Source organism: Scatophagus argus, chromosome 13 (genome assembly GCF_020382885.2).
Source record: "Scatophagus argus isolate fScaArg1 chromosome 13, fScaArg1.pri, whole genome shotgun sequence".
Lineage (NCBI taxonomy): Eukaryota > Metazoa > Chordata > Actinopteri > Scatophagidae > Scatophagus > Scatophagus argus.
The window spans coordinates 5,620,415-5,646,630 of record NC_058505.1 but is presented as its reverse complement, the minus strand read 5'-3'; the positions used below and the strand labels follow the sequence as shown (position 1 = coordinate 5,646,630).

At 40.9% G+C, this 26,216-nt stretch overlaps 4 protein-coding genes across 4 annotated transcripts in view; 1 reads left to right on the top strand and 3 right to left on the bottom strand.

The window, feature by feature from the left end:
- LOC124069357 (rho GTPase-activating protein 29-like) overlaps positions 1-4,572 on the bottom strand; it is a 28,028-nt gene extending 23,456 nt beyond the window's left edge. The window contains exons 1-2 of the mRNA XM_046408459.1: positions 4,385-4,572; positions 3,385-3,753 (exon numbers count right to left, since the gene is read on the bottom strand). Coding sequence (XP_046264415.1) covers positions 3,385-3,682 — 298 coding nt within the window. The 5' untranslated portion in view covers positions 3,683-3,753; positions 4,385-4,572. The remainder of the gene's footprint in view (positions 1-3,384; positions 3,754-4,384) is intronic.
- A 1,129-nt stretch (positions 4,573-5,701) lies between these two features.
- Positions 5,702-18,672, bottom strand: LOC124069594 (activin receptor type-2B-like). The gene is made up of 11 exons (XM_046408859.1): positions 18,006-18,672; positions 15,757-15,964; positions 13,306-13,421; positions 12,875-13,026; positions 12,467-12,610; positions 11,947-12,090; positions 10,611-10,759; positions 9,932-10,046; positions 9,579-9,717; positions 9,221-9,351; positions 5,702-8,944 (listed from the first exon to the last, which is right to left on the bottom strand). Exons 1-11 carry the CDS (start codon positions 18,055-18,057, stop codon positions 8,750-8,752), a joined length of 1,545 nt encoding a protein of 514 aa, XP_046264815.1. The 5' UTR covers positions 18,058-18,672; the 3' UTR covers positions 5,702-8,749.
- A 2,370-nt stretch (positions 18,673-21,042) lies between these two features.
- On the bottom strand, positions 21,043-23,177 carry LOC124069406 (gamma-crystallin N-A). The gene is made up of 4 exons (XM_046408566.1): positions 23,157-23,177; positions 22,697-22,945; positions 22,105-22,250; positions 21,043-21,286 (listed from the first exon to the last, which is right to left on the bottom strand). Exons 1-4 carry the CDS (start codon positions 23,175-23,177, stop codon positions 21,151-21,153), a joined length of 552 nt encoding a protein of 183 aa, XP_046264522.1. The 3' UTR covers positions 21,043-21,150.
- A 1,481-nt stretch (positions 23,178-24,658) lies between these two features.
- ly97.3 (lymphocyte antigen 97, tandem duplicate 3) lies at positions 24,659-26,197 on the top strand. The gene is made up of 4 exons (XM_046409286.1): positions 24,659-24,746; positions 25,058-25,127; positions 25,539-25,661; positions 25,918-26,197. Exons 2-4 carry the CDS (start codon positions 25,079-25,081, stop codon positions 26,022-26,024), a joined length of 279 nt encoding a protein of 92 aa, XP_046265242.1. The 5' UTR covers positions 24,659-24,746; positions 25,058-25,078; the 3' UTR covers positions 26,025-26,197.
- The last annotated feature ends 19 nt before the right edge of the window (positions 26,198-26,216 follow it).

The window sequence follows — 26,216 nt, the reverse complement described above, 5'->3', positions numbered from 1 at the left end:
ACCTGAAAAGTTTAAATGAAAGACAACATTGACTGCATAGCTGACTGCGAGTTCTATTTACGACCACAAACCTAAGACAGATTATTTCTAAGAGAGTTTTCACAGTCAATCTGCCTCACACCTACCATTAGTCTATTGAAGGCACTATAGCTACAAGTGAACATTTGTTCTAAAGGAATGCAGAGTATGCAGGAGAGCGGGGGGATGGGAGGGGGACAGCAGCAGAGTTGTGTGTGGAGGACTCCTTTTTCATCCTGATTAAAACCATTAACCAAGCTGTCTTCTGCAAAGAAATACAGACTCAGATGAAAATTTCAGAATGAAGAAAATATCACGATCTTTTACTTCATTCCTATTTTGTTTTATTGTACCACTGCTATTAAATGCTTGTTAGGTCGACAGGGGAATTTAAGCCACACTGTGTGCAACTTAAGAGCTAAAGATGCATTCCAACATAAGAGGAAAAAAAACTGACTACACTGTTAACAACAATTACATATCGATCTAACAGTAATTCAGTCTCTTGCACCACTGCATGATTGTGTTTTCTTTCATTTTTTTGACAGGAGACATTTGCAGGAACTGGAAAATGTTTAAGGTCAATTTTGTGACTACAAGATGTGTTCTCAAAGCAAAAGTCCTGTTGTTTTTCCCTCTGCTATCGCCCACTTGCTTTCAAGACAATACTGATGAAGAACGCACACACTAACCATTTAAATGTGGTAAATGGTTAACGAATCAAACCAAAATCTTGATGTGTGATGCAGAGTGGTAAGAGGTTGGGGCTGGGGTTGGGGACAGTCGTCATCTAGTCAAAACTCACTCAGCCTCACATTTTTTTCTTTCAAGAGTTTGACCATTCTTGGGCAGCAATTCTTCCGGGCACAGTGACTGAGAGACCAGTTATGTGAGAAAGTGTAAATCTACACCACAATCTGACTCTGGGGAATCTATAAGCTTGAAGTTGTGGGTGTGAATGTGGTAGGTCTAGTTAATTCAAACTTACGGTCACTGATGGAGTTTCCCTGTGGGAGTCTGACGACCAAACATGTGCCTCCAGCTAAAAACTGGAAGGTGCCCTGAGTGAAAAAATAACAATCTTCCAAGCTAAACGTTAAAAGTTTTCTCTGTATGAGACACACACCGAGTCAAAACCTTCTTCTCTGAAATGGAAATACAAACCTGCCAGATCACAGCAGGTTGTACGCCTTTCAGCAAAGAAACACCGTGTCGGTTTCATACAGTGCTCCAGTGACAGACCTTTCCAAATATGAAAAGAATAACATGAGCGCTGGCATGGGCCTCACTAACCTCGTTGGAAGTTGGAAATTCTTCAAAAAGCTGAGACAGTGCGCTCAAAACATACAGTTTGTGAATAAAACTTCAGAGATGATTATGTCTGCTAGCTTTATAGGAAAGCAGCTGATGTTTGATAGTTGGTTTGCTGTTACTGGCAGTCTCACATAAGTGCAGGACTGTTGACAAATGCATCTGACCATCTCCCAGTGCTCATGGTTTTACAAGTTAGAAATGAAAACAACTCAGTGTTTATTTTTGACTGTATACAGGAAACCACATTAGAGCAGCAGCATCTTGCACTTGTGTCAGTCACTTTGAAAAAAGAATCACAAAAATAAACCACTAATCCAAACGGCAAATAGTTGACTGACATTATAGGGTCATATGGTATGATTTCATACCCACCTGAATGAAAAAGAGCTGCTGTTAACTGGGCGGCAAATATCCCAAATGTTTTTGTGATGCTCAGAGCAACACTCAGCAAGGTGCAAGCCAAGGTTTTCTCACAGAGGCCTCACTCCTCCAGCCAGAGGAATGGCTAAACAACTCACTCCCGCTGCCAGACCTGCAGTATGACCCCAGCGTGTGTGTGTGTGTGTGTGTGTGTGTGTAGTTTTTAACAGTAGGAGTAGCAGTTGTTGCAATAGTGGTGGTATCACATTATTGAGTCCACAGAGGGATAATCAGCAAAATCAGAGGTCTGCCCACAATGACGAGATAGATTGTAATGCTATTACTGATGAAACCTTTAATGTCAGTCTTTATGTTATCAACTGTACAAAATAAGCACTTTCCTGATGTCAGTTTGGGCACTGGGAACTTAAAATCCATAATTTTCATAATTTGTTTGACAATTTATAAAGTCAGCTATTAATAAAATCACACGACTGACTGAGAACGGAAAACAATGCATAGCCTACGCTGAATAACAATCAGTGTATACGCTCCTGCAAACTTTCGTGTAACACTACATGAGCATTTGCGTGGGTAGAGTGTTTGTGTGTGTCTGCAAACAAGAGCAAAGACAGCAAAACCAAGTGAGAAAAACAAAAAATAAGTAACCTGTGTCAGCTGAGCTCGTGTGTGGAGTATTGTATAGGTGTGTGAAATTATTGTAAGCTGCGTCTGTGCTTGTGTATATGTAGCAGTGTGTGGGTGTGTGTAGTTGTTGAGACACTAACAACACTGCGAGTGCTCCAGCATGTTAGTAGTGAGGCTGTTATCACACTCTAAACTGACACTCCACAGGTGGTTCTGGCTGCCTGTAATCATGGCCAACTTTGGGTTTTAGTCATCTCTCTGTAACATCACAACTACACACAGAGACACTGCAGTGCCATGAGTACAACTACAATGTGTGGGTGTTGTCACAGAAAGCATCAAAACCAAAACAGGGACAGTGTGTGTGATATACTACCTGTGAGTCAAAGAGAAATGATAACTGTTAACATTGCTTAAAAAGCTGTAGGGGTGTTTACACATTAGTAATGTTAATGGTGTGACATCTTGTAAGTACATTCTCAGTGTTTCTACGGTTCAATTTGCTGGCAGAGAACCTTAGTCATCATGCCTTAATGTCAGTGTCTCAGTTCAAAGAGCAAAGGGTTCCTTTCTAGACAAACGGTCAGCAGTTACACATGGAAAATCCATGAAAGAGGAGAAAGAGATGTGTCCATAGGCAGTCGCATCTTTAGAACAGAATGCCATGTACTTAATAGACATGTTTGATTTTAAGTAACGGGCTTACTTGCAGAGATAAGGTCCAACCTTCTCGCTCTTATCAAGCTACGGTCATTGCTCTCTCAAACATCAACTGAATGCAATACACACACCACACCACTACCGGGGGTTTGTTGAAAATCTGTCTAGGATATACAGTTTGAGAAAACTCAAAACTCCTGTTAACAGAGTACTTAATCAGAATATGACCCATGGATTGTTAGAACACACACAACAGATTATAGGTAACAAAGCACACAAAGATATTTTTTCTTTCTTCAACTGTCATTTTACAAAGTTTCACTTTGCTGACCTTCCATAGCCCCAGCACAAACACCTCTGCATTCCAGCTCTCATATGACTCACCTTTACAACGGAAAGCCTCCTTCAAGTTGAGCAACACATCAGCGAACCACCGCACATCATTAACCAGCTGCATTACATACTCCGGGTCCACTCCTGGTGCCCCCACCAGGTGAGATGTTAGCCCCATGCTGCTCAAAGGATTGGGGTTCTTGGAGCTCCGGCCCATATCCCAGGTCTTGGTGGACCCAGCCGACAGAGATCCTGTGTGGGGCTTGGACAGGTGTTGTGGCAGACCCTGGGTATGCTTAGTCCCATCACCACCACCACTGCTGCTACTGCTGCTGCTCTTCCGTATCATCCCAGCAGCCACCCTTTTCAGGGGTTACAGCAGGCCAACTAGCCCCTGAACTCACCAAGCTGCCCGGGTCCCTGGATGGAAAATGATAGGTGATAAAGTGTGTAATTGTGTGTTTGTGTGTATGTGTGTGGTGTCCCCTCCAACCTCATCAATATAATGCTGTAATGTTAAAACTGAATTGCTAAAGACCTGTTACACATGTACAGTAACCACTTAAACCATAGGAGCCAAAGTAAATTAAAAAAACTAACACATCCATTTGTTCTCTAAATACTACTCCCATAAAAGTCATTTAAAGTCTAAATGCGTTTTCTTTTGTGTCACAGCTGGATTTAACTACTTGGCGTTTTTTACGTTAGCGTTACTTACAATAGTTGTAACGTTGAGCTGTTAGCTAGCTTGTTTGAAAACTAACGCTAACGATATTAGTCCAAAAATAAAAGGTCCTCCAAACATTGTCATTTACAGAAACCACTAATGAAAATAAGCTGATTTAAAAGAAAAAAACGATACAATCACTGGAGGTAACGTTGCTAATACAATTCAAACAACATCGAAAACAACGCAACCTCAACATTTCTTTTTCCGGACAGTTTACAATGAAAGGTGATGCTGCTGCTACCCCAGTTAAAAACAGTCGACCCGGGTCATAAACTGCTTTGCTGGCACAACCAAAAAAGACAAAACGCTGTTTTAACTCACCTGCTCGGCATTTTACTGACATAATGGCCACGATATCCAAATAAAACTTCGCTCAACGGAACCTATGTAAACTAAAGAGCATTTCCGTTAGAGAAACTTCACTCCAACAACGGCTAAACGTATCCGCTTAGTGTCACCACTGTACATCGAAAAGTAGCCTACACTCTACAGCTCCAAGTCAATCGTAATTTACTAGTTGGTTTGTCACATGACCGCACAGACGCGTTGTGATTGGCCAGATTCCCTCAGCGGAATTGAACTATGATGCCTTCCCATACTGGCGGACGTTTTCACAATTTGTTGAACTGTATTAGTTTTACATTAACTTGCCGAGAAAGTGCAGGTAATTTTTTTCTTGAATATGTGTCATGTTTAGAGTACACTTCAAATAAATTATTGTAACTTAATACCTCGCCTAAAAACGTTGCCCTTAAGAGACCTGTTATCACACACTTATACCGTGTCAACTGATATTGGATTGTTCGATGATCTTTGAATGTGCTGGAAAACATCCCTTCGTCAGATTACTACTAAGATATGGCACAATAGCTGGTTTACAGGTGAATAAATAAGCATGTCACAACTGTAGCATTTGTGTGACAAATGTGCCACACCTCACTAATGTGTTGCAACAAGGAGTACATGTATTGCTAAAATGACATTTTTCCCACTCATTATTTTTTATTTCAGTGATGAAATTCATGAACATAAGTTAGCTCTGAAATGTATGCTAACCATCCCTTATTCTTAGCTGAAATAGTCAGTTCTGTAAGATTAAAATACATTCGAGTTGTTGAAGAAACGTACTCTACTATGCCATTTGGATAAAAAATATACTGGAGTACATTTTATCCACCTCCAGGCAGAAAATATTAATTAGTTGTCTCATTACTCTGCTTCATTTATAATATATTGTTCAATGGGTATTGTCTCAGACAAAAAATAAATAAATAACTAAATCCAATCTACTGGCACCACTGCTGCCATCTAGTGTACATGTACATTCACAAAACAACTACAGTATTTTACAGATCATTGCAAAATATGGTTTGGGGATGTTATATAAATTTAGACAGAACAAAAACAAAAAATCTTTAAATCTTTTACATACGCTTTGCATCACAAAAAAACTAAAGCACTCAATTTTCTTTGTCTTCCTGGTGGGATTATTGAGGTTCCTTAAAGCTTTTGTTATTGTAGACTGCTGGAAACTTCATCAAGCTACCAACTGCCTTTTTGGATTTATCAGGTTTTTTGTATAACGTTGAGGTCATGCGTCATGTAAATGTGATAAAACAGCCAAGAATTGCATTTACATGGTTAATCAGTGTTTGTCTTTATTTTAATATACAAAAAATGGATGTATTCTCATCTAGTTTATATTTCTAAGCATTTCAACTCACAGATAAAATTACCATTCAAAACCATTTTAGTGAAACCAATCAACATACAAACACACACACACACACTCTTCACATAAACAGGGAAGGTCACACAATGCAGTCAAACATCCATTCACACTACGAGAAAATGAACAATATGTTGACTGTAAATCAAAAAAAAAAAAAATTGCTTTCACAGGATTCACACATGAAAAGGAGGAAAGCCTTTACATTGTCAAGTAAATATATACACAATAATTGATATTTTTGTCTTTTCTATATTTTCTTTTTTTTCTTTTTTTTTTTTTTGAAGACGAGACTTGACTCCATGTTAGTGTTACTAACGAGGTACTGCATGAGGTAACTGGTTTTTCTGTTCAGAAGAGCTGGGTGTAAGACAGCATTTGGAGGTAACAACTGATCACGGCTGATTTTCCTTCGTGATTGCTGTTTTTCTGGCACAATACGTGAAAAGCACCCGGGTCACGTTCAGCTCATGCACACAAATTAAAACCAAAGCATTTTTCCTCCCCTCCCATCAGGAGGCCTTAATGTGTGTCCTCATCAGAACATGACCCAGGTGTGATGGGATGGATTTAACGGATCCACAGAAGAAAATAGCAGAGTTTAGTTACAGAAACTATGATATTCAAGTGACTATTGCTGTATAATAAATATTGCTGGACCCTTGGACCACGCACATGCCACTGTTTACATGAAACATATCAGGGCCGTATTACTAATAAATCATGTGGTTATAGACACAACAACGATGATTTCCAAACACTAAAAACATTGTTCTGTACTGATTCCCCCCCACACACACGTTCTTTACCAATACTGCACAGGAGCAAGCATTACAGACCACTGTTAAAAATCACCATCGTTCCACAGCACTAGTCACAGCACAACAGATGAGCCTGTGTGTGTCGTCCAATGTGGCTAAACTATCACTGAACAAGTCTGAAACATCACATCAGCGGGTTAATATTGAGGTAATACTGTTCAAACTGGCATTTCCAGTGGCCAATCACAGAAGCTGCCAGCACCAATCAGTTTTTTTTCCTTTTTTTTTGTCTGTTTTTGATGATATACACACTAAACCTTCTAATGCAAGTGCCTCCTATACAGCTTCTGATCCAGAGGAACTGATATACCAACAGATACCACCATTCTTGAAAAAAAAAAAAATCTGAATATATAAAGTCACAGGGCTGGCTGTTACAATGACTTTTATACTTGTAGAGGTGGAACTGAGAAATCCATTGCCTATTCTGTGAAATGAGAACAGTAATGCCCTGATTTTCTTTTTTTGTTTTTTTTTGTTTTGTTTTTTTTTTTAAGTCAGATCAGTGTCCGGCAACTGTGTGTACAGGTTATATTTACAAGAATCTGTCTCTCTTCTTTTAACTTTATAGAGCATTAACACCATGACAACTGGTCGGGCTCTATTTTAAAAAAAATAATAAAAAAATCTCCACAGACAGAGACCCAACCGGCAATAGAATATCTCAACTACTAAAACACAATAAAATACATAACACAACTTGATATATATGTAGAAAAAAGCCTGAGGTACTTGTCAGAACATCTGAGGTCACTCTGGAAGAGTAAGCAGCTGAGGGCTTACCCGGTCAAAAAACAAAAAAAAAACAAAAAAACAAAACACAAACAGAATATTAGCCTCACATAATACCATTAGCGTTATATTAACAAAGAATACATGTACATCTACAAATCCTTGAGTATCCTGGAATAGTCACAGCAGCATAACAGACATTCAATGTATGGTATTCATGTTATGGTACAACTATGGCATTGCATTTGAGACAAAGGCAACCATTTGAGCTCTCCTTGCATGATGTACAGTGACTGAGGTATCTGGGGACTGGTGTCCAACTGAGTCTATTGAACAAACACCCATGAAAATTAAAAACAGACATGTTGCTTACTCAAGTATGGCCCTCGCAAGGATAAACCTGTCTGTCCACAGTTCTTATTTTAAACACACGCTCTCTGTCCATCTCACATCATTTAGTCTTCTCTCTCTCACACACACACACGCGCACGCACACAGACAGTTTAAAAAAAAAAAAAAAAAAAAGACAGAAGAAAACAAGAATGTGTAACATTGCAACTCCAGGCAGCATCCATCAATGCTCCTGGCACTGGCAAAGGAGTAACTCTGAATTTCTACAATTAATAAACAAAACAAATCCAGGAATACGTCCATGATAGCTAGCTGGATAGCTTGGCTCTCGACTTAGAGAAAATGTTCCAAAGAGGCCGACTGGATACCTGAGAGGTAGTTCCCCGGGGACAAGACTCCTGTCCCAAATCTTCAAAAAGTCCAAAATGTCCAATACAACTGCTTAGCTCCCCATTTTAGCTCCTCCCCTGCGATTAAACAGGTGTGCTCCAAAGTTTTTGATCTTTTTTTTTCCCCCCGTTCAGAGGCATTCACAGGTTTAAAATAAAAGAGCACTGTCGCGTTTAAAAATCGAGAAGCTTCGACCCCTGAGGAAGATGAATATATTTTGTCTAACAGTCTCAAAACGGTTCCTCCGAGGTGTGCAGCACGTTGTCCGAGGTTTGGAGCAAAAGTTCATTTGGCCAAAGAAGATCATGACCAAGACAGGAAAACGTTAAACTTATGAGGTAATAAAAATAGACTAACACAAGAGAAATACATGAGGTAATGACAGCACTGAAGATCTGACACATGGATGTTATCAGATGTGCCCATCGCATAACTTATTACTACTTCAAAACTACAGCAGATGGATGTGTTAGTAAGATCGGACTTTAAACGCTGAAAACATTATAACGGGAAAAAAAATACCAGTATCGGGATAAAATAGCAGCTGCATTCACGTTCCTTGTTGTTGTTTTTTTTATGCTTTTAAATATTCACGGAGACCCGCAGAGTTTGGATTTGAGAAATAAAAAGTCAGGAGCTCAGTTGAAGGATGGTGTCACCAGTTCAGGTGATGGACTCTTTGGGAGGTAGGTCCTCGTTGGTGAGAGACGTCACAATGGAGACAGGACTGTCTGAGGTAGTGCTGCTGATCGTCCTGGCGATCTGGCCGATGCGCTCCTCCACGCAGCCAGCGGATAATCGTGCCTCTGCGTCGTGATCCCAACATTCCTCGATGGTCTCGCACATCTGGCTCAGACCCTGCAGCCACAAGGCATAAGTCAGTAAGTCTATCATTATATTTTCTATTAAAACGGCAGTTATTCTGTGCATTCTCTTCGAACTCAAACAGGTGAGACAGAAATTCTTCACTCTTTCTGTACAGGCATGAATGACATGAAGAATCAGAAAAACATAACTGACTCAGGGAACTATGACCTCAGATGAGTGAGCTGTAACTACTGGGGAAAAAAAGGACGCCTGACATCCTGGTAGAGCTGCTGAAACTGCGGGAGCTATTCTTCCACTGTTACTCACAGGATGTTTGAGCCAGCAGTCCTTGATGACTGGACGCATCTTCTTGTGCACGACCACATCCTGCAGATCCTCCAGGGAGGGATGCTGGCCTATTTCATCTTCAAACGGCAGCATGTACTCACCAACTGTACCTGAAATGGGGCAGTGAAGCCACAGGATGGAAATCAGTACACAAAGATCAGGTCATGAGTGTGTGTTTAGATTCTGAAAATCCAAAATCTGCTCTCCATTTAAAGAGTAACAGCCCACATAACACCTTTGACCTGGATCAGATGGCTTTCCCAGGCAAAACAACAAACTAGTCCTTTATTTATGAAGTAAATGTGAAGCACAGTGACTTTTCTCCTGTCTGACTCACCATCGGCCTCTGTGCAGCGAGACACCAGCTCCCACAGCACCAAGCCCATAGCATACATGTCTATCCTCAGGAAGGAGTCTCGCTGGAAGTTTATGGCTCCCTCCAGCACCTCTGGAGCCATGTAACGCCTCGTACCCACCTGACAGGACAATGGATACAAGGTCATTGTGCTCAAAGTGGGCTGTTTAAGCTTTTTTGAAAAAAAAATTAAAAAATCCTTTATTGTCAAATAAAAAAAAAACCGCTGAACTGGTTCAATATTCACTATTTTGGTGTAAATATTCCCTACAGGAGCCTGTGATCTGTGACTGTATAAATAGAAATAAAAATGCAATAATGAAGTGATTCCACACCTGGCCATGAGTATCTCCCGGAGGTTTTCCAGGTTCAAATCGTACAGCGAGCCCAAAGTCTCCAATGACTGCAGTCAGGTCATCTCGTAGCATCACATTCTTACTCTTGAAGTCCCTGGGAAATTCATTTCAGGACAAATTCATTACAGCGCTAAAATTACACAGTATTTAGTCACACTTCTTAATTTATGAGCAAAATTACTCAATCAAGAACAACCAGACAATGGGAGTACTAATAAAAGGTTTCATCCAAAATTAAATGTAGTCTGGTTTTCAGTGTTTTGAGGTTCAGGAATAGAAATTATTTAATTAGCAGAGTGAAAGAAAATTAATTAATTGCCAACTATCGATTATTAATTTTAGTAATTTTTAAGCAAAGATGTCAAACATTTGCTGGTTCCTGTTTGTAAATGCAAGGATTTACTGCTTTTCTTTGTCATTTAAGATGGTAAATGAAGAGTCTTTGGTTTTGGACTGTTGGTTACACCCAAAAACAGACATTTTAAGACATTCCTTTTGCTCAGGGAAATCGTGATGAGCATTTTTAACAATTTTTTGTCAACTGTTGTGCTAAACAATTAATCGCTTAACAGCGAAAATAATAAGCAGATTAATCGATAATGGAAACAACCTTCAGTTTCAGCACTATTCAGGAACATTTTACTTTTTTTAAATATACCTGTGTGCAATGGTGGGCTTGGGGCCCTCTCCCTTGTAGCTGGGAATGTCCTCATGGAGGTAAGCCAAGCCGCGGGACATGGTCTCTGCTACGTGACACAGCTCACTCCAGGTCACAGTGTTACCCTTCAGGTGGTCTGTCAGTGAGCCCTGCACACACACACACACACACACACATTAAAGACTGAGGAGCAAGGATCACTAAATACAAGGATTACAAGAATCTACCTTAACTGTCAGTCAAGTGTCCGGGGATGAAGCTGAAAACCTGGAATAAATTGTTTTTAGTCGTGCATGTCATACCAGCAGCATAGTGTAGTCGAGAAGCATTAACGAAGGAGAAATTAACACAGTACAGCTTAAAATATCATTAAAAATACTGACAAAAATGGAAACACGTAAGACAACAGATGACACATGCGTCGTCAGCACTGAGGTAATAACTGTAACGAAATATTTTTGTGCCACCGCTATGGATCGAAGGTCCCACGAGGACAAGCATTCAACGTCCTTACACAAATGTAATGCTACATTTGTCGTTATGCTAATTACAGTTTAATGCTGTTAATCCATTTGTGCTTAAGACATAAAATATGTAGACTATATTTAGCATGATATGGGAAAATGCTGTAATATTTAGCTTAGTGTACATGAAAGAAAAGGCATACAATTAGTGATCAAAGTCGGAATTTTTTTAAAAAATGAGGAAATACTTGCCATTTTTCGTCTTTGGGCGCATGGGACTACCAATTTTTCAAAAAGTTTAAAAAAAAAAAAACACAAATACACGATAAAAACGAGGGGATTTGTCTTGTTTTCAGTACTCACCTGTGAGGGACTCTTATTTATAAATTCCATACAAAAAAGTTGCACAGAATTTTACTAATCACACAGCAGGTAAAAATATTCACTTGAGGAGCCATTCTCCATTAGTTTTAACTGGAAATTCAAAATCTCAGTTGTGGGCTCAAGTGAGTGAATACCTTTGTTAATTAGACCAGAGAACAAGATGTTCTGGTTGCCTCTAGGCATTTAATCATACCTAAAGCTACCTTTGAACTGGGAGTGTTCATCATCATCATTATTGTTGTTTCACCCCATGCTTTAGAAAAATAAACTGTATAAATCTAAGTGTGTCACTTTAATGTATACCGGGTACCGCAGTCCTGCCGTAAGTAATAAAATCCTCTCTAATAAAAGCAGTGATGCTCTCATGTTGACGTTAAGTCACTGCTGATATTGGAATATGTCCAGCAGTTCTAGTAAACAATGAAGCCCTACACCTTTGCCATGAATTTGCTATATATAGGTGTGCATAAGGGGAGATGTGCACTCACCCTCTCATGAAACTCCGTGATGAGCCACAGCTCCGTCTCCAGGTTGGTTCCGTGCTTCTCTGCAGCGATGTAACGCAAGAGGTTTTCATGTCGCATCCCCGGAGTCATGAATATGTCGCGTTCATTCTGCCACGACTGCTTATCCTACACAAACCACAAAGTCGTGTTTAGCTCTTGATGACTAACGCAAGCACTCGGGGTCCGTGTTCATGTGACACAAAGCAACAAGGCCAAGTTAACACCTCTCATGTCTCCAATCAAGTCACAGGGCTGAGCATCTGAGTTTCTGAGTTTTAAGTCATCTCCAAAGTTTCCTGAAAAGACACCTCCTTTCTACATTTGTAAAGCATGAACCAAAGTCAAAGATATCAGCCTTCTTAGTCTTTGAGGGCCTCAAAGATCAAGGGACTACAATGTAATGTTAATTCAGGAGAATCTCAAAGAAAAGCGACAAAACAGCATCAAATATGATTTGAAAAGAAAAATCCATACATGCCGTGAATTAACAACGTTGACATACCTGAACAGGGAAGATCTTTACAGCAACATATTCGCTCATCAACTGGGCCTTCCAAACACAACCAAACCGCCCCCTTGCTTTGATTTCCAGCAGCTGCAGTGGTTTCAGACCCACCAAGGGAGATGGAGGAGCTGGTCCAGGATCCTGAATGACCGATTAAGAAAGCCAGTTAACTTTGTCTTGTAAATCTGTCTATAAAATGTTAGCACCTCTTGCCCTTGCCACAAAATATCACAGGAATATTGACAGATAAGCAGCAGCAGCCGCCATGACAGACATGACATTACTGAAACTCCGAAAACTTTATCAACAGAAAATGTAATAAAAACATGCTGTGAAAGACTGATCTCTCAGCAGCACAAATAATCACTTCACATGAGAGTGACACTGGGGTATGGACTCCCTCACCTCGCTCAGGTCTACGTGGCCGTACGGCGGTTTGCGGTGGCGATACATCCACAAGGCCAGAACGAGGGCCAAGGACAGCACGCAGAGAGGCAGCAGGGAGTACACCAGCACATTGAGCAGAGACGGCACTCGAGGCGGAGGCCGGATTTTCACTGTCAAGTGGGAACAGAATAGTTAAAGTATAAAGAAGGCATCTTTATGATTTGTAGGTTACTAGGAAATGCAAATAAAAAGTACTGAACTCTGCAATACCACTTATGCAAAGTGCAAATTGCCTTGGTATACATTTACATTCAGCAAATATGATGCTGTATAATTATATGTTTCTTTGCTAGTACATACAAAGCTAAGCTTCACTCCCACTAATTGGAGGGGAAAAGCAAAGACCTATTTTTTCCTTGTACTATATGTGGGATGTGTTTGCTGCTCACCTCGGTTGCCACTGCCAATCATGTCAGGAAGGTGGGTGAATCGTTCATTGCAGTAGTTGCCCTCGCAGCAGCAGAAGAAGACCTGAGGGTTTTCCTCCATGGAGACACACTCTTGCCTAAAACGGTAGGGCAACAAGCCAACATTACTGCTTTGGTAAGCAAACATCGAAACCAGATGCGTGTCAAATTCACGACAGTAAAACGAGCATAGCCTCCTGTGATCTAGACTTGATCTTTATCTTAATGAACCAAGCGTGTGAACGCCTCACTCTTGGTTTCCTGGACAATCTGCTTCTGCTGTACATAAACCTGCTATGAACAAAGTAATATTTGTCATGTTTATTGTCAGGAGCCATTCACTCCTCAGTACTGGTTACTGGTAATGCAGCAGGTACGACTGTCACCGTTTGTGTATTATCTGTGCACAGAGACTACACGCAAGCTGATGAATATGGAAACACTGCACAAGTACGAGGTCCGCCCGGAAACTTTTAGGTGTACAGTTAGCAACATGTGCTGACGCTCACACAAAAAGCTGATTGCCGTGCGAGTCAAAGGCGATGCAGTTACTCCACCGTTATGCATACATATTTGGGTGCTTTGAATGTTCAAATATAGCCAAGGTGAAACGACCTGAAACACTCATCCTAATGCACAAATTTTATTTTTTATTGTTCTGCTTATTTTGTGTTTTATGTGCCACTGAGTACGAGATGCTTTTCAGTTTCATAGCCTACTACGACCTACTGTCACTTGGGAAAGTGTTCAGGGTTCAAAATAAATAAAAAGAAATGCATCCTCATGCATTTGTTTTTCTCCTGCTGCACAGAACAGAACGGCTAAAGTGCTCTCAAATACTATAATTAATCTTCGTGACAGCGTTAACTTAGACAAAAAAACAAAAAACTCTGCACCTGTTCATTGCTCTTCATTTTCTGTCACCATTTTATGGAGCTTTTCACTCGGAATACCCTAATTAGAATTAAATTTATTTTTTCAGGCCTCACTATATTCCTTCTATAGATCTAATTACAGCCAGCAGCACTTTGAGATGAGGCCATTTCCCTGGAAGATGTCAATGAATTTGTACCTATGTCTAAACCTACAATCAGTGCTCTTCCCATTCTGGCTAGGCCTTTGAAAATATGCTTTTGGTTTAACATAGTCCTCACTAATGACATTATATACCACTGTGTCACTCATAAAAGCAGTCATCTTTATCCTTGGAACAACTTTAATTATCAGACAGAAACAGAAAAGGTTAAAACACTCTGCAAAACGCATTTTATCATTTTATTCCTGGCTAATGGTTAATTCTTTATACATACATAGACGTGTCATTCAGGGCTGAATATTATAGTCCTGTTTTCTCCAGCTTGCCTTCACGAGCCACCAGAGGTTATTCAAAATGCTGTGGCTTGAATGTTAAAGACGAGGAAGTTGATCGCGCCACACAGCTCTGCGCTGGCTGCTGATAAAGGCTAGTATAAAAATTCTCCTCCTGACTGGCCTGCTGACACTGTATCTTCCTGCCATCAGATGACTGGACGCTGAACTGCACCGTCAATGCAGACTATCTGGTTATTCCAAGAAGGAATCAATGTGAGCTCTGCTGTTTGTGGACCAGTTCTTCCAGCATAGAAGTTAGTCAAAATGAAACAAGACTATAAACCTAAGTCAACCCGTTTTGCCGACCTTACAGATCTTATTTTATAACATATTAAATAATTTACATGGTGGTATATTGTGCAATATATTCTGTATATAGATGCTTGCATGAGTGGATTCAGGAGGCTACATGCCTCTGGGATAACCTTTGGCTTTAAAATTGCAGAGCAAAAACAATTAACTGATTGCTTGATTGACAGAGAAATAATAAAGGGCCGGAATACCGTCTGTAAGTAGAGAATCCAAATAGGTGAATATGTTTGCTTGCCACCTTGGTGAGGTGTGTTGACACTAATGTTTGTGATAAAACACTGCAAATGGTTTTATTTAATTACCCACACAAAAAAGACTTCTAAGATAAGCTTTTAAGTTTATACAAGGTTATATTTCAAGAGTAGACCTTTTTAGGGCTGTAACGAATGGTTTCCATGTTGATAAATCCGTTGACCCATTCAAAAAGAATTATGTCTTCAAATGGTTTGCTTTGTCCAAAATTCAATTTACAGGAATATTAAAATGTTTCTGTCATATTTGCTTGTTAAATTACTCATGTTGTTTTTGCCTAATGTTCTGCGAACTAGTCTATGAATCACCCTATCTTTTCATGGAGCTTTTATTTCTGTCCTTGAAGGGGCCCCAGGTCCCACATGCAGAGATGTGGTGGACAACATGTGGGACCTGGGGCAGACATTTAAATTATACCAGTCACTCTGGGCGTGAGTCAGACGCCTAAAATATGAATGTAAATGCACAGTGAACGATGACCTCGCTCAGCGACCCGACCTGTCATAGCAGTTGAAGTCGTCCAGCCAGCAGCCTTTCTTCACCAGCTTGATGGTCCCTGAGGAGTTGAGCCAGGAGGCGTAACAGTGCAGCCGCTTGTCCTTCTCCCCCTCGCAGCGCTCGAAGCCGCTCTGGTTGGTCCTCTCCGTGCGCCAGTTATCATTGTAGTACACACACTCCCGGGTCTCTGCTTCGCCTAGACTGTACCCTGAGATGGACAGAAGGCCTCAGTCAGCTCACGTCGTAATGAATTGAAACTCAGTGGCGGAAGCGCCGACATATGGCGCAGGATCTGCTCTGTGCCACCAAGAAACATCTCTGAGCAGAGTCTCTATCATCACTCTGGCACACAGCCAAGTTAGGGAGCTCTGTGTAGTAAAAAGGGAATTCCTCCGGGCTAAGAAATTGTTGGTGAATAGTAGTTCAGCATAATCTCATTCACTAAAATATCTTTTCAGACTGCAACAACAAAAAAAGGAGGAAAAAATGACATAATTTAATTAGAAAAACAATGGTATGCCCAACTGTGGCATGGAAACACACCACGCACACCGGCATGCTAGTTCCAGTATCCTGCTGGAGTATGACACATCTGGAGAGACAGATAAGACCGTCTTCTTTACGGGGTTTTACTGCCATTTAGCACGAAATAGTTTCCCCTAACCGGGGAGAAACGTAACAATAGCTGTCAGTCTCCCACTGCTGCACAATTCCTAATTGGAAACGTTTCCTTCCTCTTCTTTGCGGATTTAACGTTGGACAGACTCGAGTAAGACATGCAAGACGTGTGCATGTGTCATTCACAGAGCCGCCTGGACCGTCATGCCTAATCTTTGTTCACAGAAAAAATAGTGCATGTCTCTTTAAATTCGTGCCTATAGGAGGCTGCCCATCCCCCAGTGTTACCCCCACCAACCCATTACACACACACACACACACACACACACACACACACACACACACACACACACAGAGAGAGAGAGGGAGAGAGAGAGAGACCCAGGCACGCATCCATTTACACATACATACATTTAGCTGTCCAGCAGCACACAATGAATTTCATTCTAACACACAGGGATGCATGCAATGACCAAACATCGTGCACATTATTAAGGGTGGAAGGAAAGTAGTGAGGACAGACAAACAAACAAACAAACAAACAAACAAACACACACACAGAGATGAGATACTCAATGCTCCATTGAGCCAAGATGGCATTTCTGATATCTGTGGTCACGTGATCCGGGAGGACTTTTACTACAAGATCATACCCCCACCCCCACCCCCTCTGTCACTTACCGAGGCTTACACCACAACAACATGAATTCAGGACAGGCAGCTTACCACGACACTATTTTGCACACAAGAGACAACTGTGACTCTTATGAAAATTTTATAAAAAGTTGGAGGGGAAAAAAACGTTTCGTGCAGCGAGGAAAGTGGGTATCATTGTTTCCAATAATAACCGTTTAGCCATATCAGAGATGCATTGCCAAGGAGAAGGTTTGGGACACACAATAAAACCTCCATTAAGAGTTTTAAAAAAGGGTGTTTGTTTGTTTTCTTGTGAAGAAGAAATAAAAAAGAATAGGACAAACAAAAGAAAAACAATCCTCCAGCTCAATTTCACGTGGGACGAAGTCACAGGCTGTGTAACAGTAACCTCAGTTCGGGGTTAAACAGCTTCTGCCTCTCCAAATCAAACGCCATCGATTTATGAAAATCCGTCCAAAGAAAGCGTGTTTTCCAAAGGCTCTTGTTCGCGCTGTGACCACAAACAAGAGTGCAGACCTGAGATGTAGCTTATAAGGTTTCAGGATGTTGATGCAGCTGCTGCCTTCTATTCCTGCCACCGGGACGCAACAGTTTCAAATCTGGGTGTATTTTTGTGGTGGAAATTTCTAAGCACGGAATAATGTCTTTTAGTGTCATTTTATCTGCTTTTTAATACGTTAAAAATCACGTCTATTGCTTAGCTAACTCCCGTGTGTGAAATAGATGTGCTACGGGGGGGGGTCAAACGCAGAAAAGGAGATTAAGGGTAACAAAATCCCCACCGCTGAACGATAGTATCCACTGCTAACCGAACTGAAATCAGCCAACAAACGTAAACTGGTTCGCGGGTCGACTTTAAACGCAAACACCGTTAAAAAAATGTGTCCGCTTCGGGACGACCGATTCAGTGGGGGTGAGGGGGGGGGAAGCAAAAAAAAACTGTTGCAAATTCACAACCAACAATAGCAGCTTACCTGCGCATAAAGTTCCCAGAAGAAGTGAACAAGTCAGCCATGAAAAAGACATGTTCCGTTTTGAATACAGGACAGAGATTTCCCCCACTTTCCGCCGCGAACATTAAAACTCAGCTTGTCCAAAACATCAGTCCAGGATCAAAACGACCACAGGCCTCCGGTCCCTCCGCAGCCTAACCACCACCACAACGCGTGTCAATAGCCGCGACGCTGCAACAATGTTGCGAGAAAAGATAGGAGCGATTAATTGACTGCCGGGGCTGTTAGTCCATCAATAGGTGCGGCATTTCGCATCGGAAGTGGATCCAAAAACCGAGTGGGAAGCCGTTAAACCATCCGAGACGAAAACCCAGCGCTCTTTTTGAGGTTATTCACTTGAATAGTAGCACCGCTGCATCGGGAGGTCGGTCGGGGTTTACATGCATGTTACTGATCTGTGTCCAAAATGGCTTCTAAATGGGGAATGGGCTGCAAACAGGGAAACCCGGATGTGTAAACACAAAGAGGGGAATTCAGGCAGCCAGCGAGTGACCTTAACACGACACCGTAGACATACGCCCGAAATGACTTTATTTCTCTTTTACATCGATACTTATCTCCTTGTTCCAGTCATTTTGAAAGCTAACGGGAGGAATAGGAGGTGTTAGTGGAAGACGTGTGTTTTACACGTTAGTGTTTGTCCCGGTTCCAGCTGATACTGAACACTTGCACTTTCTGTGGGCAGAGTTGGCATTTTATAGTCTACTTTACGGTTCTTATCATTTAGCCCCGGGTTTAAATGAGATTGCATATTGATTTTAGGGGCTACACGTCGAGGATAGTGCGATATTGTTTTTGACTCCCTTTCAAAAAAATAAAAATAACATGTTAGTGAAGTAATATGGTGCGATATTTTAATAGCAGATAGGCTACGACAGATACACCCAGTCTTTATTTTAAATCTATCTGGAATATATCAATACGATTATCCAATGCCAAGGAATTCAAAATATATTAGTCATATACAGCAGACAGTGGGTCTGTTTGAGTAATATATGTTTTGTGTAATATAAATGTCTGTGTGATGAATAATCTCTTACAGCCCCACAAATACTATGGTATATTCAGAGTTTTTTCCTATCTGAATGATCTTTTATGCATTAGTGGAAGTGCTAAAAATAACTGACCTAATTTGGAGTAAGAGGATACAATATATGCTATTTAAAATGTATTCGTTCTAATTACTCATTTCTTTTTCAGACGGTGGTAAATATAAAATATGTCTCACACAGCAGAAACAAACCAGAAAAAAATCCAAACCACAACTCATAATGAATCACTAAGCATTTTTATTATTATCATCACAAAGCAAGAAGTGTATGGCATTAATCTTCCCCAATTTTAAACATCATATTCTTAATAGCAATAGTATTTCTGTTGCTAAGTGGCAGAAAACTCTATGACATTGCTTTTTTTTTCTTTTTAAAGAGGTGTTTTGAATCAAAGGATAGTTCAGCCTTGTCTCCCAGCCAACAATCACTTTCAGAAGTATTTTCCTCAAAAGAGTTGAGGCTGGAGACATTTTCCTCAGACTAATTGGGTATGCCTTGCTTTTGTAACCTTCCCACTTAAGATGAAACACTTAACCTCCATCAGAGCAAGTAATCAAGACTCATTTATGCCATAAAATAGATGTCTGTAATAAAATGTCACTGCGCATAGTTTGCTTGGTGGAATTCAAGCCGAGCTCTTTCAAAACTCAGGCCTTTTGTGTAGAATAATAAATCCCATCATCACAAAAAAAAACAAAAAAAAAAACACAACAAAACAGCCAGGACATTGTTAAAATGCCATTAAGCCATGTTCGCAGGTCCCCCTCTCTTCCTCGCCTTTGACATCCAGACTAATGGCATGTTGGTGACACCCAGCCAATTCAAGCAGCAAATGGCTCAGGAATAAGGTTAGCCATAGGTAATCGCCCTTAAACTAGTGCCGTTGAGTGTAACTGGAGACAAAGCATTTCCTCATTAAGCCATCCCATATTGACCCTGTAACTCAATAGAGGCCATGAGTGAAACCTTGTAAAGACAGGTGATCTGTTGTCATGACAGTTGGAAGAGAAAGCACAAGAGTGCTCATTAAAGGTCCAAGAGTCACAGCCGTGCTGCGACTTTCCTGGGTGAAGAAAAAACAAAACATTGTTGCAGTGGGGAAAAGAAATGGAGTAATCCCGTGGTATAAACCTGTTAAATACAACGTATCCAGCCAGCATGTTGCTGTTTATACAGTGTTTACCTTGAAATTTTATTTAAGGAATAAAATTCAATTCAGTCCAGATTTTTTTTTTTTTTCATTTCTGTTGAAATTCCCCATTATGATCACTGTGGAAACCCTGAGGTGAGCGTCACGACTTCACAGTAAAGCAGATTAATGGCACTAGGTGGTAGCAGAGCTCCCCGAAGCAGGTGCTGACATGTTTACCTGTGCAATATCTCTCTTTCACTCCTGATTTATAAGCTGTGGACTGCATGTGAAGAGGACACTTCCTGTCTTCACTACTGACTGCCAAACATTCACTTGTGTGAGGGAGCGTGGTGTGCTAAAAGACTGAGCTTCTGCTTTCATTTTTCTTTGTATGTTTCAGTTGGAGCATTTTGTTTTATTTATTTATTTTATCAGACTGCATGTTTTGTACTAATAAAAACAATTTGATTTCCCTCCTGGATAAATAAAATGCCCATCTGTCTATTAATCTTTGCTCATTGTTATCCAGAGTAGCTTGTGCAACCTCATAATGGAGCCATTAGTATGAGGAAAGGCACAACACTTAAAGGCATTGGCGATATGGCCTGTAATAGAAAGCAATTACCTGAATCAGAGCCCAAAGCCATTCCTACCATGAAAATGATTGTTAAGTTAGTAGTTTCACACTGAATGAGCATAAAGGAAGGAAAAAAAGAGGGGGGGGGGGGTAAGATTGAAGATATTGTAGGATTCACTACTTTATTTCAGCCTTTGAATAATTCAGTACAAAAATAAAACAACAAGCAAAGTGAAACATTTTCCTTGTCTTTTATTATTTTACAGTCCCACAGAGTCAGCGGGAGATGACTTGAGAGTGTGGTGTATTTTTCTTCTGTGGACGACCCCGGCAGTGAGATGAGATTTAGAAGTAGTTCGCCACCCTGCGAATAGACTGGATGTTGGGGTTCTCCGCCTGCCACTCCATGTGGGTGCAGTAATTTCCTCTCTCCACGATGTACATGCGGCCGCGGTAGTTCGGCTCCTCATACAGGACCCAGCTGTTTGGAAAAATAAACAAATAAATTAAAGATTTCTTACTTACCTTCCTGTGATGTCAAGCACCTAAATTCCTAGTTTCTGATATATCTTTTAATGCAATTTATCTTCACAGTATTTGATCTACTCATAACTCTTATCTTAAATGTTGATAATGGAGAGAGGACCGGAAATGAGGGAAAAGAGAGGGATGTGAGTTTTTAAGATGGATATCAATCCCTTAAAAATCTCCTTCACACATGTATTAAGGCATACATAAAAATTCTCTAACGTGTCTGAGGTTGTTTTGGCAGGAATAAAAATTATAATTACAAAAATTAAAATCCTTAAAATGATGCCTACTCCTATTCCCTCATTAAAAAACTCATGAATATGTGAATACAAAAAAAATTCCCAAGTTTAACTGCTGGACACAAGATGTCTCCTATTTCACTGCAAAATCCGTTCAAAAATACCAAAATGAATTAAAAAAAAGTAGAAATTTTGGGGGGACTGACCCTTTAAAAATGCAACCCAGGATCATGTAAGTTATGAAATCAATCAATCAAGTACACTAAGCTAAAACATCCTAGTTTTAATATGTGCTAGAATGTTTTAGCTTAGTGTGCTTGATTGCTGGACTTCTGTAAATTTAGATCTATCTCTATCTAAATTCACAGAAGTCCAGCAATCAAGTAGACTAAGCTAAAACATCCTAGTTTTAATATGTGCTAGAATGTTTTAGCATTAGCAAACATTCTAGCACATATTAAAACTTTCTTTGTGCCCTGAGGCAGCTCGAATGCAACACTAAGTGTCGCTTCGCCGCACAGATACGTACGCTCCGTCTCCGTAAACCTTGATGGAGTTGACACAGTTCTTGGTCAGACCTCTGGCCTGCAGGAACGGACAGTCGTCGCACAGCTCCACACACTGGCCGGTGAAGTTGTCTCCTTCGAACAGCTCCATCCTGTAGTGCTCTCCATGCTGGGGAGGAGGATAACAACATGTCCTCTCACTCAGGCACAGCAGCAGCGTTCACCTTCACCTCACTGAAGAAGGGCCAAGGGCCTCCTCCTTCATGTGGCAGGGACTCGATTAACACTTAAACAAAAGCTCCCACACAAGCTTGAAGATTACATGCACATATGGAGGACCATAAGTATAGACCTCAGTCTGAGTCTGAAGTGCGTTAATATAGGATTTTCTTTGTGCTGATCAGTTTGTGATGTGAAAACCTGCAAGTTGCTAATATGCCTCTGCGCTGCAACACGAGTTACTGAAATCACTCTGACTGCGACCGACTTCATCTGAAAGACAGATGTTTGCAAATGAGGCCGTGTATGCCAGCCCTAACAACTAAATATTTGTTTGTCCCTGGGGTTTCTCTCTCTCTCTCTCTCTCTCACACACACACACACACACACTCCTACCATCCTGATTGGCCTGCAGGAGCCCATGTGATCGTTATGGGCATTCCAGCGCTGGAATTCAGGGTACTCTCCGTGCTCCAGAATGTACTGCTGGCCCTTGAAGTCTGGATGGTCGAAGCAGATGAAGGCCCCGCTCTCCACACGGACAGAGTTGACCCTGTTCATGAAGCCACGGTCCTGGAAGTTGTCGCACTCGCTGCAGATCTCCAGCTTCCTCCCAGTGAAACATTTTCCCTCGTAGAACACGATCTGTTTTGGGTTTTTTGTTTTATTTTTTTTCCCGCACAACAGTGAACGTTAAAATACTTTGTCTCCTAACAGACATGTGTATGGAAAATGACCAACAGTTTTGTCTAAAGTGCCATTCAACACTGTCCATCTGAAGTTGGACCACTCGTCTACATTCTTTATGATTGACACTGGTTTGTGATGCATCACTCTCCCTTGTTGCGGTACTCACCTTTCCTGAGTACTGAGTCATTTTCCACTGTTTGCTGTCCCAAACTAGTCACACAGTATAAGAGTGAAAAAATTTGCACAACCAGAGATATATATGACCAACAGAGAGTGTGGTGGTATCGCGAGGCCGAGGCAACAAAAGCACAACAATGGGGGGTTTAGACATTTTGCCACATGGACAGTTTCCCTTACATCCCTTACATACAGTGCTGATATTGGAGTTTGGCTCTGGGTGGCGAAACAATAGAGGCAGAGATTTTTGCTTTGATTGGGCTTTGGGAGTGATGTAGCACTGAGGGGGTTGCTTGGTAATATTTGGGTTGGGTCCAGTTGAGGAGGAAAACAAAGAGAGAGGGAATATTAAAGCAGAAGTGAAGGGACATGAATGAGCCAGTGCAGTACAGGAACTCTGTCTCCTGACGAGCTGGGTGAGTAACAGGGACCGTGTAGAAACAGCTGTGGTCTCAGTCCGTTTTTTGACTGAATCTGAGAGCCCAGATCTCATACTCCAGAGCAGATTTCCCTCCAGCTTTCTTTTCAGATCCCTCTTTGTTGTTGTTTCTCTGATGCTGATCCCGAATTCGGGAGGAGACTCTCAGTCACAAAATCAAAGACCACCAGTTTTACTGCGAGGCGTGTGGAGAGGGATGTAAGACAGATAAAACCTGTTTTTCATGAACTCCATGTCCTCCATGACTTCGCTCTCTCTCTCCATCCACAGCAGCAGAGATAAAACACGGTTTGAAATGATTCATTGAACTTTAGTGGATTTTTATAGATTGGAAAGTACAAGGTTTCATATTCACACTAAGCTATTCAAAGTCATACGCGGTGTAAAACATTTGTCTCAGTTGTGCAAAATTAATAAATTCACATGGACTTTTGCACCTTGTAAATAGGTACCAGTTCATTCATTTGACTCTTTGTGAGACTTGTGAGGTTTCAAATGGATTCTTAACTTTTTGCAAACCACTAATTGATGCCTTTCAGCCAGCCTTTCTTGTGTGAAACTGGTGAGTGCCAGTCTTTTCATTCTCTTTCATTAGTTTTAGATGAATTTCTTAATCGAGCACATTCAGACTTGAGTATTGAATCAATTTACATCTTGATTCTTAATTTCGATCCCCATTAGGTTCCACAAAATGCTTGCTAACCTTCCAGGGTTCCACATGAACACTAGCTTCTGGTGTTAGTGTGTTAGTCAAAGGTATTACCCCTCATTTCGATCAGACATAATTCACCTAAAACAAACACACTGTACCTTTGACTAACATCCTTTTGCCCCTCTAAATGCAGCTAATACAAATCTTTATTTGAGTCTGTGACAAATGCAGGCATTCATATTTGCAGAAGTCTCATAAATTATATACAGTAATGGACAAAGGGTGGACAACTCTTGCATAATGCAGGAATGTGAGCATTGAGAAACCCCTGAGCACAGTATAGCCAGAGTGAGCGAGTATATAGACTTATGGAGATACACCACACTATGGGAAGTTACTGCAGCAGGACAAAGTACGAACGGGTATAAAAAGAGGAAAGTCGATGACCACGTCTCAGTCGCTGGCAGGAACTGAGACAAGTCAGTGAGGTATGTGAGCATAAAACAATGCTTTTCTTTTCTTCTCTTATCTGAGTTATTTCTTATTTTGTGTATTTAACCTTTAGTTCTTCATGAAACATGTCTAATAACAACATAAGATCAATATTAGCTTGACTTTCTTGCTATGTATTTGCTATCAAATGTGAGCGTCACTGTGTCCAAGTGTGCCTGCATCGCTCAGTTCCTAAAATCATGATTTAATATGCTAATACAACTCAGCGAGAGACGTGCCATGAAATCTGGAGTACTGAAAGTCCTGTGCGTATTGTATCATCGAATCTGTGCTTTATCTCTCCCAGGCTTCAGCACAGAACAGAACAATGAAGGTGTTGGTCTTGGCAGTAAGTGTGGCCCTGCTGTTTACAGCTGGTGAGTCTGTCACTGATTCTCCACTGAATAAACACAAGCTCCGCTGCTGTGCGACGGGGACGTCTGCTGTCTCTTTCAGTCTTCACAGTGCAGGAACAGCAGAGCTGGCAGACACACTCAAAGACGTTCTTTTCATTGTGCAACAGCCTGTAGGGACTTTAAGTTAAGATGTGCGAGTAATGTAAAAAGCAAATGACTTACTTCCTATGAGGGTTCATGCACACTTTGAACATTTATTTACTAAACCAAATTTCACTAAAAACTTGAAAATATTTACAGTCCCAGAATAGATTCCCACAGAAAACACATCAGCCACATTTTGAAAGAATTTAATTAAATGCACTAAAGCCACAAAAAGTATATAGAAGTACACAAGTATTGATTGATTGATTGATTGATTGATTGGCTCAGGTGAAGCCCTGGACTGCCACAGGTGCGTCTCGAGAACGGCTGGAGCAGGCTGTGAGCTCACTGTAGAGACCTGTAAACCAGGGAAGGATGGCTGTGCTGCTGCCAGGTTCCTCAGACCACCACGTGAGTTTCTCTACATGCTCAAACTAGATAAAACAGCACGTAAACTGCAATTAGTAGCAGCATTGCAAATTCAAGAACAACATGTGCGTACATGGCAGCAGGGCTAGACAGCTAGAGGCATCAAATTCTCATAAAATGCCTGAAACTGAAACTCAGTATGTCAGAATTCACTGGCTCTGCCTCAGTGAGACGATGAAGGACAGGATTAGTTGTTAAAAGCCAACCTTTTTTCTTTTTTCTTTCAAACTTTCTTAAGATGGCCAGTTCCAGAAATGCATGGCTATGTCAGACTGCCAGATGCTGAAGATGAACGCCTACATCAACATGAAGTGCTGTAGCGACGACATGTGCAACACTTTGTGAAATTCAGTATGAAAATCTATGGAAATGACAACGTGCCGGGAGCATCTTTGAGCAAGGCACTTTAACCCAGTGACTCCCTCAGACTGTGGCTCCTACAGGTGGCTCCCAGGTGTGAACACATGTATGAATTCAAGTTTATAAAGTTTCCTTTGACAAATAAAGTTGAATGAAAAGCAAATGCCTGTTCTCATT

Bases quoted from the DNA above. Each gene is read 5' to 3' on its own strand.
- ly97.3 (XM_046409286.1), top strand. From the start codon at position 25,079: ATGAAGGTGTTGGTCTTGGCAGTAAGTGTGGCCCTGCTGTTTACAGCT. The intron at 25,128-25,538 runs GTGAGTCTGTCA...TGATTGGCTCAG, and splicing joins GGCCCTGCTGTTTACAGCTG to GTGAAGCCCTGGACTGCCAC. The intron at 25,662-25,917 runs GTGAGTTTCTCT...AACTTTCTTAAG, and splicing joins CAGGTTCCTCAGACCACCAC to ATGGCCAGTTCCAGAAATGC.
- LOC124069594 (XM_046408859.1), bottom strand. From the start codon at position 18,057: ATGTCTTTTTCATGGCTGACTTGTTCACTTCTTCTGGGAACTTTATGC. The intron at 13,422-15,756 runs GTCGGGTCGCTG...CTACCGTTTTAG, and splicing joins GACTTCAACTGCTATGACAG to GCAAGAGTGTGTCTCCATGG. The intron at 8,945-9,220 runs GTGAGTAACAGT...TTGTGGCTGCAG, and splicing joins ACTGCTGGCTCAAACATCCT to GGTCTGAGCCAGATGTGCGA.
- LOC124069406 (XM_046408566.1), bottom strand. From the start codon at position 23,177: ATGACTCAGTACTCAGGAAAG. The intron at 22,251-22,696 runs GTAGGAGTGTGT...CCTCCTCCCCAG, and splicing joins CCTGCAGGCCAATCAGGATG to CATGGAGAGCACTACAGGAT. The intron at 21,287-22,104 runs GTACGTATCTGT...TTTTCCAAACAG, and splicing joins AAGGTTTACGGAGACGGAGC to CTGGGTCCTGTATGAGGAGC.